This window comes from Nilaparvata lugens, chromosome 8 (genome assembly GCF_014356525.2).
Source record: "Nilaparvata lugens isolate BPH chromosome 8, ASM1435652v1, whole genome shotgun sequence".
Lineage (NCBI taxonomy): Eukaryota > Metazoa > Arthropoda > Insecta > Hemiptera > Delphacidae > Nilaparvata > Nilaparvata lugens.
Genome location: NC_052511.1, coordinates 45,118,390 through 45,134,247, shown reverse-complemented (window position 1 = coordinate 45,134,247; position 15,858 = coordinate 45,118,390). Strand labels below are relative to the sequence as shown.

The 15,858-nt window shown below is 34.0% G+C and overlaps 1 protein-coding gene across 1 annotated transcript in view; it reads right to left on the bottom strand.

Moving 5' to 3' along the window:
- LOC111043397 (protein tweety) overlaps positions 1 to 15,858 on the bottom strand; it is a 91,811-nt gene that overhangs the window by 15,880 nt on the left and 60,073 nt on the right. The window contains exons 5-11 of the mRNA XM_039435159.1: positions 10,644 to 10,804; positions 8,397 to 8,508; positions 6,918 to 7,156; positions 5,242 to 5,337; positions 4,653 to 4,725; positions 3,335 to 3,693; positions 968 to 1,069 (exon numbers count right to left, since the gene is read on the bottom strand). Coding sequence (XP_039291093.1) covers positions 968 to 1,069; positions 3,335 to 3,693; positions 4,653 to 4,725; positions 5,242 to 5,337; positions 6,918 to 7,156; positions 8,397 to 8,508; positions 10,644 to 10,804 — 1,142 coding nt within the window. The remainder of the gene's footprint in view (positions 1 to 967; positions 1,070 to 3,334; positions 3,694 to 4,652; positions 4,726 to 5,241; positions 5,338 to 6,917; positions 7,157 to 8,396; positions 8,509 to 10,643; positions 10,805 to 15,858) is intronic.

Here is a 15,858-nt window from a genome sequence, read left to right as displayed (position 1 = left end):
GCTTCAAGTGTATAAATAGATATTTGATCAAATAGCTAAAGATTTACAATATTTCATGCAATAATTAACTCATCAATTAAATCTTAGCAGCAAAAGCGATAAGTAACGATATAATTAGAGTAGGTACAAAGTAGTTATTACCTTTATCACTATACCTATAAGGTAAGTAACTTTTTATAAGTTTTACAAAAAGCAAATTTAATTTAAAAGAAAAAATGAACAATTACTATAATCACTAGTATATAACAAGTACAGAAAATAAAGACTTATCAATATTTTAAGCGTGCAAATTTCAGGCACAAGCAAATACCTGCTGCCATAGGTGAGAATAAAGACGGATTTCCACATATCAGTATCAGGGTGTCTGGTACAGTGAAGATATTATTCCAATGAGTTCTAATGGGACTATTCCCACTCAGCCCGGCCAAGCGAGTATGAATAATCTCGTTAGATTGAGGGGAATAATATTTTCACTGTACCGGACACGTATACTGACATTGGTATGTGGGAATCCAGCTTAATACTATGGAGGAAATATTCCACGTTTTCCCTCAACGTAATACAGTAGTAGAAAGGGGAACAATGCAAGAGAATAATTATTGAAAATAATTACTAACTTAATTGATTATCGAAATGATAATAATAGTGAGAAAGGAAAAATTATAACCGAAAAATTGATGACAATTTGTTACTGTAAAATATGGTTTACCGTATCATTATCGAAATGATAATAATAGTGAGAAAGGAAAAATTATAACCGGAAAATTGATGACAATTTGTTACTGTAAAATATGGTTTACCGTACTCATGTGGGACCAGTTAGGTAACTATTGATTTGAAATTATTTACAGATTTATTTGAAATTCATGTGAAACGATTAGGTACTGCAATCAAATCATATATCATTGGAATGAATAATGTAAAACGTGCAAAATCTAGTATAAATGTTGGAGCGGCGAAAACTCACTTTTTCCTGATGTAGATCCACGTGTGCGAGTCGAGCCAGACGAGAATGGTGAAGAAGAAGCCAGCTCCGGCCGCCGCAGCCAGCATGAATGTCAGGCCGAAACTGAACAATTAACACAAAAACATTTTATATAAATTGATAAAAAAAGGAGCAGTTGGAAAAATTCAATTTTCATAACATGCTAGAAAAAACTTTTTACTGGTGATATTTTTCAAAATTTTTCTATTTGTATACTATCAAGCTATCAAAATAAAAATGTTTTCTCAGAATTTTTACGGTTTTTACTTTTTAAGATATGAGCGTCTAAAGTTCAAATTTTTGGGACAGCTCATTTCAAATTGGTAAGAGATTTTCATGAAATTCGTGAACTTTTGAAGATAAATTATTCCTCATGGCATTGTTGATTGAATGAAACGAAAACTTACTGAAAATATCAATTTTTGAGAAAGTTATTCCATTTACGAAAAAAACTTTTATTGAGTTATTTTTGGTGTTTTTTTGTAAATTGAATAACTTTCTCGATAATCGACAATATCACCAGTAACATGTTTTAAACCTTTTTTGCACAGCCTTAACCATTGAAACCTCATAATTTTTACAGTTAAACCATTAATACATCAAATAGTTTTCAGTTATAGGTGAACGTATTGATTTCATTGAGCTTCTGAAATATAATCATAAATGGTGATGAATCATCGATTTTTAAATATATAGCATGGCATAAAATCAATAAAACAAGGGACGCTACTTGATTATTAAACAATAATATTCTATTGTTATGGAAAGGAAAGTACGGTAGCGTAAAAAACGTACGAGAAAAATTCTGCAGAAATAGTAGAGAACAAAATTTAAAATAACTCTTAAAATATAAAATGGGAGTATTGAAATATTCAGCATATTTTATCAATAAGAAACATTCCACTACAGCTTCCCATCCATTGTATCATTTCCAAGTGGTGGTCTTGTGAGGCCAATTGAAGAATCACCGCGCATAAATGTGATGGATGAATGAATGAATGAATGAAATGACATGTCAGTCATTGCTCACTCTCTCTCTCTCCCTCTCTCTCTCTCTCTCCTCTGCAGACACGCAATTTAATTCGAAACGGATGTAGGCTGTCCACCCCTCGGCACTGACAACTCATTTATTATGAACTGAATGCTAATCCCCCATGCGGCTGCAAATCTACAGGGAGTTGTGCAGGATGTGAGCGAATCGTATTATAGAAGACGAACTGTAATGTTGACAAATTTGTTGGGTCTACTAAGAATGTATTATTATTTGAAAAATGAAAAAGGAGAATATCTTTTAGACTGGTTTTAGATTAATTTACTTACAGGTCAACAATTTCCAATATCACTTCATTTTATTAGCTGACATTTTCATTTCAAAATAAGTGAAGAATAGAGCTTGAGGGATTGCTGTTATTTTTTATTATGTAATAATTTATAGCCTAATTGTAGTTGACAATAGGTATTTTCTACTTGTAGTTAAGGCTGCATTAAAACTTGATAATAAACTATGAGAGAATTAAGCCGGGAAAATTATTGAAGAACTGTCCAACTATATACTCCAATATGTTTTAGATAAATTCAACACAACAAATTTTTTTCCAATACTTGAAGCCTTCTAGTGAAGTAGTATTTTGTACACCATTTTTTCATTGTTTCACAAAATCGTCTTTCTAAATGGCTTATAATATGAAAAATAAATATTTTCATCTTATCAAGATGAATTTGCTAGTAATTTAATAATGGCAATATCTCATTATCCAGGATGTTAATCATAACTTGATTTGATTGATAACTTGAAATTATTTTCAACATAAATTCTGAGTTTCTCTAGCGGATACAGATACTTTTTAGTGACTAGTATTAGAGTTGATTTTGTCAATAATGACAAATTACATTTTAAACAAATCAAAATTAATTTGTTTGAGTACTTGAAATTATTATTATTTTTTTTAATCAAATAAATTAATTGGAGAGCTTTCCAATATGCCTGCTACCTCCTCTTCTCCTGCGAAATTAGAGGCACTGGAGAAATGGAGTTACTACGTCGTTACTGTATTTTCGATATCTAATTGGAAGAAGATCTAAAAAACCAATATTATCATTCCTGGCGTATAAAATTGAATTTTTAGTTGTTCATACCTTGTATTTTCCCAGTGATTATTGTATTATGTTTTTGTGCAATGAAATTGATTTGATTTGAAAAATGAAACAGCCATTGTTTTTCATTAGAGCCTCATATTATCATCTATACATCTATAATTTTCATATATATTTCCAATATATATATCATATATAATATTCATCAACTCCATAATGTTCATAATGTGAGTAGAGTATTTGTATAGTACTGACAGGCCAAGATCGCAGACAGCGTGCAACGCGTGCATGTACTCGCGATGAATGGGCGGACAGTCGATGAGGGCGCCCATGCCGCTGATGAGGTTGAGTGCGAGGCTGACCTCGCGACTCAACACCTCCAGCTTGGGCGACAACTCCGAGGGCTGATAGAGCTGCCTGGCCAGCCGCGACACCACACTCAGACTGCTCGACACCGCTTTCACCGCATCGGTGCCCTTGCGAACCACCACCCACAGCGGCTTCTGCAACGTCGCGTTGCACGACGTGTAGTACTCAAGGATGTCCGACTGCAGCGAGCTGGGGCTCTCGTGCTCCACGAACGCGTCCGGTGACATGCACAGGTCGCCTAGTGCCTGAACAACAAAATAAAATATTATATCACTGTAGTACCAAGCGCCCCTATAGAAATAAATGAACAATAAAATAATATAAGTTGGTTCAATGAAAAACATAATGATAACGTTAATGGAATGTTCATAACAAACACGTCAAAGCTGAAGTTCTTTGACAACAAAAAAAAATTAAAATCAAACTATTGACATACAACAAAAATATTTGATGACTTGTTTGATCAAGGAGCTGGAATGAGAATAAATATCCTTACTAGAGCTAGAGAAGGCTTTAATCTTGGAGACTATTTCGTGAATGTGATCATACGTTACTCCTTCACAGTACCAGAATGAAAAACAGTTAATATGTGGATTCATCCATATTGTTGTTGATTCTTATAATTATTTCTATCGTAGTTTTTTTTCAGATTGATTTCTACATAGATTGCAGGTTTGATGCCTAGTGAAATCGGACTCACTAGTAACTGTAACTGTAGTATACCTTCGTTTAAAGCACGGTTTTTTTTTCAAATTATTCATCAGAATGTGACGATGTTCAAACCGTCTTGCAGCCAAAAAGTGATTATTCAACTTGCACAGTAACTGGTTACATAATTGAATGACATTAGCAGATAGATGGAGCATTCTATATGGAATAATTATTTGTAGCCTAAAGTAAGCAATAAATTCCATAGCAGCTAGATTCTAGAGAACGCTCTGATTGTCTATGTAAAGTATAAAGTGTATGATTGTCTAAAGCATATCTGTAGCCTAAAACCCTAAAGTAAACAATGAATCATGCCATATAGCATCTAAATGCTACAGAGATCTGATTGTCTCAATAAAATCACTTAATAGCAAATAACTGCGAAGAAAGCCGAAAATCGATTAATGATAAGGTAATCAAATAGAATATATAGTAAAATTGTTGAATGCAAAATAATAAATTAGTTTAAAATTTGTTATGATTGAATTGTACTTACAACAGAGGCAGTGAGATAGACGGAAGCAAGCAGCCAGGATATTATCACAGCAAATAGTCCAAATACCGAGAAACTGTAATCAATTGTACAATAATTAGAAAAATATTCGAAAACAGAGAAAATATTTTGCAATTTAATCGGAATTAATAACAAGTAGTTCTCTACATTCATCAATACTTGTTACGCTATTAATTTAATTATCAATGATCATTTCTCTGGTCGTGGGGAGCAACCCCACCAGATTAATTTATTCATAAAATTCCACATTTTAATGATATATACCGTAAGACATAAAGGTACAACTATTTTCAAAGTATTGATACAGAAATTTAACAAATTTATAGAACAATATTGAAGAGGGACAAAAAAGTAAACTGGATTTTATTCTGCTATGAATATAAGTTATCAAATCACTATTGGAAGGCAACAAGTATTGTTCCAAAATATTCAAGGATAAGTGATATTACAAATATTCAAGTGTGTGCGAAGTAGAGGAGCTAAAAACAACTCCTTTTTGATGCAAATCATGTGTGATTTAAATTGAAGATATAATAAATAGTGGATAGTAATTATTATAGTTGTTACTTACGTTATTAATGCACATCTTGAATGGCGAGCAACACCAAATAATAATACAACACAGAACACAAGTAGTATGCTTAGGACTGCCATCGTCACCGGCCATCTAATAAACAAACAGAAAAAACATTGAGAGATTAAAAGAAGAATGGTGGGAAACAATAGTTCAATAATATTTCACAAATTTATATAGGCAGTTAATCAAGTATCAAACCAAACCGTGATCAATTACTATGATTAAAAAGCAATAAACCTGCATGATGAAACAATATTAAATAATGAATCATGAATTTCACAAATTATATCATGCTTTTGGTAGGAGTTGGCGAGGGAAGCCGAGGCCAGGAAGTCACTAATCTGACCTTGCAATTTATGCTTGTTATTGTTCAGTATGTTGAAGTGAAGGTAGTTCAATGAAACCGGGACCACATCACACAGTTCCAACTCTGAGGAATATAGAACGTGTGAGACAGGCTATATTCCCTTAACGCGTTATCAGTAGATTCTATGATCTGCTTTGACCCCCAGACCAATCGATGTGTGTTTTTTCTTGTGACGATTTATAAAGTTTCGTATTTATGAAAACAAGCTTTGGGCGAACTGCGACAAGCTAGCTAGGCTTGCTTGGCTAGTTAAGCATGGAGCATAACGTCGCTCAGAGCGATCGTCAACTATTGGAGAGAGTGGAAGCAAACTTCATTGAGCGTCTCCACAGCGTTAAAATAGAGCCATCTTGATAATATTATTTACCGTGCATAGGTTAGTCGAATTGCATGTTCTAAGAAACGTATTGAAACGCAATGAATCATTTTTAAACTTTAAAATAGAGGAGTGTTATCCATTTGCAAATATCCGTTTATCGTGGCGGACTCTGTACAATACATAGAGTTTCTATATTCTTATTCTCTGAGGATCTAAAGTATTCTATACAAGGCTCTCATATATCACATAAATCTAAGGTCACGCAGATGCCGCATGATGTCTTGCAGTGAGGTTAAAGGTGACCTGAACTTTGGGACCAGCCAGTAAAAATATAAATTTTGGGAACAAGTCTGGGGTCTCTACCTGCGAGGTGATTGATTAGCAAACAATAGTCGGCCCTTTTGACAGGTTCACATGCTTCTGTCACTGAATGAAAACCATACATAGATTCATTTTTAGAAATAGTTCTGTGTACTGCGTAGATAAAAATTCTATTTTTATTACAGGCATCTTCAGAAGGCCTTCTTTCAACCATGTTATAGGATCTTAGTTTATTGATCTAATGACAACTAGAAATTCATATTTCTCTGATCAAGTAGCGGAAATAATAATTAAACTTTGAAATCTGAATAAATAAATATAAAGTATATTGAATAAAAATTTATATAGTTGAATAGGCCTGCAACTAATTCTATGTGTTCAAGGCCTTTGTGTTGAAGAACAATGTTCAACTACCTGTTGGAGACACCTGATTCTACCTGCGGATACCCATCCTTTGTTTGTCGGAACCCATTGGTCCCAAAATTCCCTTTTTCCTCGATGGTCCCAAAGTTCCGGTCACCGATTCTACCTGCGAAGATCCAACCTCTCTTATGTCGGAACCTTTTAGTCTCAAAAAGTATTGGTCCTTACGTTTCTAGTACCGAGGTTGAAACACTTGAATTCAAGTAAACTTGACCAATGTAAACCCTACTTTAGTAGTACCTGATGGCCTCAGCGAGATGCACAGTGGAAATGGTGTGTGCGAGACTGAGGCCGCGTAGAGGCCGCATGATGTCTTGCAGTGAGGTGATACTTGCAGAGGTGTTGCCAGTCATCGCAGCCAGGGCAGCCAACAGCATGCCGCGTGCCGTCTGATTGGCCACCGGCTTGTCGAAAGTGTCACCCAGTTCTACCAACAGCGGCTGCACCTTTAGTTTCAGCGTCGATTCGATCGCGCTTGTCTAAAACACAAATTAAACAATTAACACAACGAATAATAATACAATAGCAATAATAATGTTATAACAATGAACCAACCTTTGTCAACGAATAGCGCCGCTTGTTTTCAACTCTTGAAAAATGCTCTTCAACTGTATGAAACACTGGCTCAAGCAGTAATGCAATAAGGCAACTAGATCGTTTTATTCCATTATTAAACTAATCACTTTTTTAAAATGAAAAACCTTCACATAAATGTTTCAATATATGTTTTTGCTTTTTTAGAGCAACAGCTAGATGTTAACGATTTCGGTTAACAAAAGCAGATACAAGGTACATTCAATAAATATCGAGATTAGTTCAACAACTTGAAATTTATAGCAGGTATCATCATAAACTAAATACCCTTCAAAATACATTTCTCCTGATTCTATACACGTAGTTCACCACTCGTTGAAAGACCGCTGGAAGTCGGTTTTTGTAGCGTTGTTAAGAGCAGCTGTTATCGCTGTTTGAATCGCCTCAATAGAGTCAAACCGCTTTCAACATATTCAACTTGAATAGTTGAACATTTCTTTTTTTACAAGAAAGCACTGACCGGAAGAGAAAAACTAAGGATACTATAAAAAGAAATAAGAATCTTGAAAATGGCATGAATGTTGAAACATGCGATGAAATAATTCAAAAAAAGGGTACTGAGATTTTTATTTCTTTTTATATTACAAGTAGCCCTATACAGAAAATAGACAACTAAATCCTTAGTTGTATTACTTGTACTACTCAATGAATCCCTTGTACTACTACTTGTTCTACTCAATGAATCCCTTGTACTACTCAATGAATCCCTTGTACTACTATTTGTTCTACTCAATGACTCCCTTGTACTACTACTTGTTCTACTCCTTGTACTATTTCTTTCCAAAATTTACATAACTTTTTAAAAGTCCGAAATAGGGTTATGATTTCACGTTGAGAAATTTAGTACATTTTCACTAAAAAACAATAAAAACTAAGAATTCCATATTTCAAATTGGGTGAAACTTGTGTTATTGAAGGTTTCATTGGAATAACACCAGTTAGAGTAGCCCTATACATGTCCATGTCATAGGGACCCAAAGCCAAACCTGAACATTGTTTCGTGCAAATCAGCATCAACAAATTGTTGAATTATTGATGACAGACATCACTAATCCATAAATAGTTGAATAAATATATAATTACTATTGCCGTGCTATGAATTGATTGAAACGTATTTCAGTTTACCTGATTCTTGACTGATCCTATGGAGTCGTCTATTGAGCGCGCTGCCGCTAGCAGTTCCAGTACTCCGTTATGGACATCATCGTTTCCATATAGTCCTACTCCTACTGCGCCACTGTAACAAATTCAAATAAATTCACTTCTTTAATAAAAATTACTTGAATTAATTTTACAAATTCAATTATTTAATAAAAATATGTACCAACGATAATAACTGTTCGATTTTAAAATTTCTTATTTTTTAAATGAGTACCAATGTCTTTAAACACAAAATAAGGAAGATCTCTTCATTGTGTCACAAGCCACATATTTTCTCGCTCGGATATAGTTATAAGTTAATTATTCATTGAAGCAGATTTTAAAGTTTTTTATGATATAAGTCAATAAGCAGACATTTAAATTTATGATTTTTGATTCATGAATTCTTTCAATTCTTTGAAAACACACAGTTCCATGTATTTATTATATTAAACATTACACATTCTACAATGAGACAGAGTAGGCCTAGCCTAGTACGCTTTGCATTTGTGTTATTAGCTTGATGGTATTTACTGTTGAAGATTTGAACCACGTTAATTTCAGCGTTTGTAAAATTCTGCAGATTTTTTCTGTTGATGGTTGATTGAAGGATTTTCTGAAGGTTGATTGAAACTCGACACAGATAATACTATGTGTCTGGCTATTTTCAAATATGTAATAACCGCTTCTATACCTTTTAGTGGTGACAATTGGATGGTGTACTGTACTTAATATATCCATTGATAAACTGAATAACGATTCAGTTTACTATTCTGTATGGGAAGAAATATTATCATGGTTCTCTATGATATAACCTAAAGAAATTGCCAACAAAATTAAGAAATTGTACTGCAACATATACAAACTATTACAAGCTGAAAAATTTTAGTTCTGAATATTTTTATAATAAATCATTATTACTACAGTAACTATATTACCCACAGTATGGCCATTGGAATTTTTTTCCCGCCGCCGCCACGAAGATTCCAAATATTTGAATTTTACAATGGAGCTTATATGGGATTATAAGTAAAATCGCTTGCTTTTACTTATTAAAGAATATTTTTGTGATTATTAACTTCGATATAATTTCTTTCATGTTTTTTCTATATTCCCAATATAGTTTTGGAACTTGAAATAGTAAATCGTAGATAATAGCGAGTAAAAAATGAAAGGTAGGTAACGTAACCTGAAAGCTGAATTTCCAAAAAAATACCATAAAACTTTTGAAATGTGTCATGATATTGTAATAAATTTTGTTCCATTGACAAATAATAAAGTTCTCATATCTGTTTCTAGAAGCATGATGGAATTCTCATCACAATAGATTCCATAACATTTAAATAGTTTGTTTTATTCAGCCAATAAGTCTGAAGAAAATATTGTGAAGCACAACATTGAATATAAACTCTGGAAGAACCAATTATTCTAGCCATAGTACTACTCGATGAATTTAATAAACATATAAGAAATTGAAAAATAACATACATAACCATTACGGTATTGTTTATATTTAGTGATATTTCTAATCTTAACCACTGCTCGTGGTAATGCAACTCGAAAATCATATCAATAGCTACCGGTATTGTACCAACATGTTATGGGTAGGGTACTCAGTACTGAAGAGAATCAATCAGAGAAGTCAAGACGTCTTCAATCAGCACTTAATCATGGTTAAATATTTCATAAAATGTTATATTATTCAATTGAGCCACAAAAAATATTTTGAAATTGGATTATTCGAAGTTCGATCCAATAAATGGGATGAGGAAATACACAAAATTGAAATTTATATTTCTAAATATTTATATAGATCACTGGTTCCCAATAAGTTGTCCGCGAAAGCTCTAGAAGTGGTCCGCGAGGAGTCCGAGGGAAGGGAAATTGATGTTTTAAGCTTTATTAGTGTTTTTTAAAGTTATATTGTTGTCTTTATTAAAGTATAATCAATTTCTCTTCGAAAACGATATATCAAACTCATCTTAAGTTCATAATATGTTTCCAATCGGTAAAATAAGTGATAATTTCCAAATGTCTAATGCTATAAGATAGGACTTGAAAGTTTGTTTAGAATCTTAATGGCGGATTTGTACCATGTGACCGAGCTAACCAATCAGAAGCGTGACAGTCAATGGCCATACTGTGGGTAATATAGTTACTGTAATTATTACCACTAATGGGAATTTATATTGTCATGTTATGGATAAATTGACAGTTAATTTGTAGTGTTACCAGCATAGGACGGTGAATATTGAGAGCGTCCATTTGAGGATGACAATGCTGTGCTTTGGCCGAGGCTTGCGATCGCAGCATCTTGTAAGCAGGTAAATAAGCAGCAGAAATAAGGTGAGGATCAACCAGGCTGCCGGGATTGATCCTAGGATGCCCAGAGACTGCAACAAACAGCACAATGTATTTATCTATTATCAAGAAAGATGAAGAAAACAAATAATCATTTATTGGTTTGTTAAATTTGGAAAAGAATAACTGAGAAAATTATATCTCATAGGTACGTTCCTGTTGGAAACAATAATTCTTCTTCTTCCTCTCCATTACGGAGGTTGGCTACCATCATGGCAATTATTACATTGTTAACTGCTGCTCGAAAGAGGTCCTGTGACGTGCAGTTGAATCAGGTTTCTCAGCCAAGGAAAGCATTCAATAAAAATAATAATAGCATTCAATGTTATACCGTAATTTCTAAAATTAATAAGAGAAAGCAAATTTAGTAGTTACCCTGGGCCCATTCCAATACATCTTCCAGCCTACCCAAATGAAATACTGTTCCGTATTTCTTCCCAAGTATACTAGAATAGAATTCATATTAGTGAATAATATTTTCATAAATCTAACAGCGATTTGAATTACTCAAAGCATCAGCAATAATATCCGTCCTGCTTCCTCATAAAATATTCAAATGTCAACTAGATTTGCTGATGTTTTCAAAGTTAACATTATTACTTGAAATGGTGAGAATCGGCATTGTCAATTATTATTAATATAATCTAATTAATTGTTTAGTTTTATGACAACCCTTTATAACCCGGAAATCAGTCCAAAAGAGGTTATGATTCTTCAGCACTTTCAAACATAAATATTTCGATCCCAGAATAATTAAAAAAAATATTTTGGAATGTTATAATATGAAATTAATGTAAACACTTCACAGTAGAAATGTGTTAAAACTTGAAAAATATTGAATAAACTTGAATAAATATAATCTGATTACTATCACCGATGAGACAAGAATGTTATATTTGGTAGGCTTATTATTATCATATATCTGGTTACTCTGGTTATTTCTCACGTTACCATAATTCCATCAATACATGACTGAAGTGTGCTTTAATCAGCAATGACACTCTACTAATGTATAATTCAACTTGAAATGCTCTAATTGTGGTGCAAAGCTGAGAATTCATCCAAAGTACAGTTACCAGTGACTACACTGTTGGTTTTATGTTGCCATAAAAAACCAGTAAAAACCGCAGTTTGATCTAGTTTCTTGGTGAACTTGTTGATTTACTACTACAGAAGTGGAGGGGAAAGCTGAAGGAGTTGGAAGGGGGAATTAGAAAGGAGAAAGGGGTAATTGAGATGGTTGAAGGGGTTGCTAAGAGCTAAGAAGCACAACCTCTCCCTTGAAAGTTCTCTCTATTTTTGTCAACTATTCTTTTTCTCTCATTCTCACGTCATAATCTTCACTTCATCTTCTTCTTCTCCTTCTCCTTCTTCTTCTTCTTCTTGATCTATTCCTTCTAACAGGAAGGGGAATGAGAATTTGAGCATAAAATAAGTGTGAGAGGATCTTTCCTTATTCTTTTATTTACCATCTCCTCATCATGTCTTCTCACCCTCTTCTTCCTCAACTATCTTTTTCTCTCCTTCTCTTTCCCCTTTTCTGACTCCTTTTCGCTATCCTTTTTCTGACTCTTTTTCGCTATCCTCTCCTGTATCTTCTTATTTTTCTCTAGTCTCTTATTTCTTCCTCACTAGTCTTACTTCTCCCTCTACAGTTTTCCGTTCCTCCTGTCTAATAACTCTCATCATCTCATTTCGTTCTCCTGAATTTCTATCTCCATTTTCATCTGTTCTCTTATCTACCATCTCTTCTCCACCTCCCAATGTTTTAAATTTTAAGCTTTTTTGTTTTCTATTTCTTCATCTTCATCTTTATCTCTTGCGTCTGCCTATGACTCATATCCTCATCTTACCAACTCCTTCTGACTTTATTCCTAACCTTCTTCTTCTATGATTTCCCTATTTTCTTCACCTTCTTCTAGCCTTTTCCATTATTTCTATTTTCTTTTCTCATTCATCTTTTCATTTCCTCGTAGCTTCTTCTTGTTCTTTATTCTATTCATCCAGTCTTTCTGCTTATTTTATTCTTTTCTTATTTTCCCTTCCTTCCCCCTCCACCCACTCGCCTTTTCATCCAGTCTTTCTGCTTCTCTTATTCTTCTATCCTTTCATCCTTCTCCTTCTCATCCACCATTTCCTCAACCTGTCTTCTTTTCTATAGCTCTTCTTACAAAGTGGAGGAAAGGCGAATAACAGGTCAAATAAGAGATTCAATAAGAGATTGATAAGAAGATTAAAGAGTACTCTAATAGAGGAAACTGGGAGTATAAGGAGGATAAGAGGTAGCTAATAAGGAGGAAGTGGTGCAGCTAATAAGGGAAGAGGATAAGAGTGAGAGGTAACGTGTTTCAAGTAATTAGAAGCTTCTTGCGGCTTCTTGGGGATATAATAAGACGGGGAGGAGGAGGAGGAGGAGGAAGAGGAGAATAAAATGGTTGCCTGTGACGGGCTAAGTCTCTGTTGTGCCTGTGACAGGCTAGACAGACAGACAGGCAACTTGACAGAGCCTCAGACTAGTAGCTCATTACACTAACACTGACACACACCAACTAACTCCAGCCCGGGGCCTTTTCCATCCCTAGTCGAGAGTTTTTCCTATTTTCTTGATCAGCGCTTACCCGACCACGGAAATAATTGACATTTCCCCTGTTTTGCGGTGTTTTCATGCCACTCATCACACAAGTACCGAGTGTTGCTCTGCTCACTCATTGTTATGTTGTCACTTAATTGGCAAAAGGCAGGTGCTTAATTCGTATAAGAGCATGTGCTTGAGATGTGGAGAACGGGTTTGTGACTTATTCGGCTAATGCTTTTCCTGGTGGGGAAATGAGGGGAGGCTTTGAAATATGACCTAATTCCATATATATATATATATATATATATATATATAATATATATATATATATATATATATATATAATATATATATATATATATATATATATATATTATATGACAAGTTTGCAAATTAGCTGAGATGCATAACCTAATAAAAAACTGATCAAATCAGGGTTTTTTCATTGATATCCACAGATATTGTAGTTCTTCCAAAATAACATATTTCAAGGTTCAAAGTCACAAGAAATAGTAATACAAACTGATATTATATTTTCTACAATAGAATTATTGGTCAACATAAGAGAAAATCAAATAGGTATTGGAAATATAATGATAAGGAGTTATAATAATAAATCAAAATGGAAGGGAAAAAGTAAAGATGGAAGTAAGATTTAATTTTGTGTACTAAGGAGTAAGGCTGTACTTCCATAAATACTGTAGTTCTTCCAAAATATATTCCAAGTTCCAAGTCAAAAGAAACATAAATACATACTATTATATTTTCATGAATATTGGTATTATATTTTCTAACTAAATGTGCAATTCCTAAGCAACGAATCGAGAAGCGCGTCTAGAGACGCGTGATAAGAGCCGCAGCGGTTAGAACACATAAACTATAAATTCATAGGATTCGATATTCATCAGATATGAATTGTAAAAGCAATATAGAAGCCAACACTTCTTCAAAATTCATCTGCTGCCATAACGTCCATACAACATAAAATCCAATGAGACATCAAATCTAATGAATTTATAGGTTATGTGCTCTAGTCGCTAAGGAATTGCACCTCCAGAATGGCTTCAGAGCAATCACAAATGCAATCCCCTTCAATATGAGATACGGTTTGCATCAATACAACTATATTTATTTTGAGAGTAATATTTTTTCAATAGTCGTCAATAACTTTTGGCCTAGCAAATCAACAAATAGATCATAATTAAGATAGATACATTTTCTATTTCGAATTAATGTAAAAAGAATAAACGCAAAATCTGAAACTATATTGTGGGTTGAGCATTGTAAGCTTGCAAGGATTCCAGATCTGGTAACACTAGCTGCTCAATGTGATCTAATTTCAATGAGAACTCCTCAAGAGCAAGATGTTCCTTTTTCTTTCTAAGTCTTCTTTCTTTCTTCATCTTCCTTCTTCTTATACCGTCTTACTTTTTCCACATTTCCTTTCCTTTTCCCTTGAACTTCTGAACCGTATCCCCATTGTCACTCTTTACAACTTTTCTCACTCCATTCACTCTCTTCCTTTCAATTGCAGGCGCGAAAAGTATCACATTTGAAAACACGTTTCTGTCTCTTTTCGACTTCATCTATTGCCGCTTCAATGAAGCACCCGCATCGCATTTCATCTTGGCCACGATATTTTCTCTTTTACACTCGAGGCATCATTACGGTAGCCGCAGAATATTGAAGCAATACACACTTATTCAATCGGTATTGTAATATTTCTTTCGAATTGGCACAGTTTGAGTTATGTAATAACATAAGATTATTCAATTGTCGAAATAAGATAGGTAATTAGGAAACGGAGATATTAAATATGACTCAGGCCCACTCAATATGTAAAGGACAATTCGAAGGGTGGACTCGAGGGAGATCACAACTTGTGGATGGAAAAATCTTTGGAGATTTCCCTTGAGGCAGAAAATTTGAATACGAAATTTTGTATCGATGTCCTCGAGGTCAGTTGCGTCTCAAACTGGAAAGAACATGTGGATGCGGTTGTCCATGTTTGAAGTCGGTGAATCCATTCTATTTCATCCAATTTGGTTCTAAATCATATTTTAGGGTGTGAGTGCACACAGATAGATATCTGTCTGGCGTCCTGAGTTCTAGTGATCTTAGAAGACATAAATATAAGTTTGCACACACCCTTAAAAATAATTCAAGAAAAACGTGGTTACTAATATTTATAAGAAATAATTATTATTAAACAAAAATCTAAATTGAATGCTGTGATTCAACCCGAAGACTTCTGCTACTGCAAATATTGACAACGGGGTAAACAGCTAGATGGAAATTCGATGAGCGCTACTATTCAAAAATTATTTATCAGCCCGGGAATCGAACCCAGTACTTCCTAATTGCCGGTCAGGAATGCTTACACTTACACCAAACTGACAATCTCTGGATAGCAGCGCTCATTTTATACGAAGCCATAGCGGCCAGCCAGTCTACAGATGGAAATTACTGAGATATTGCAATTATTAAAATGCTAATAAATTAATAATAATT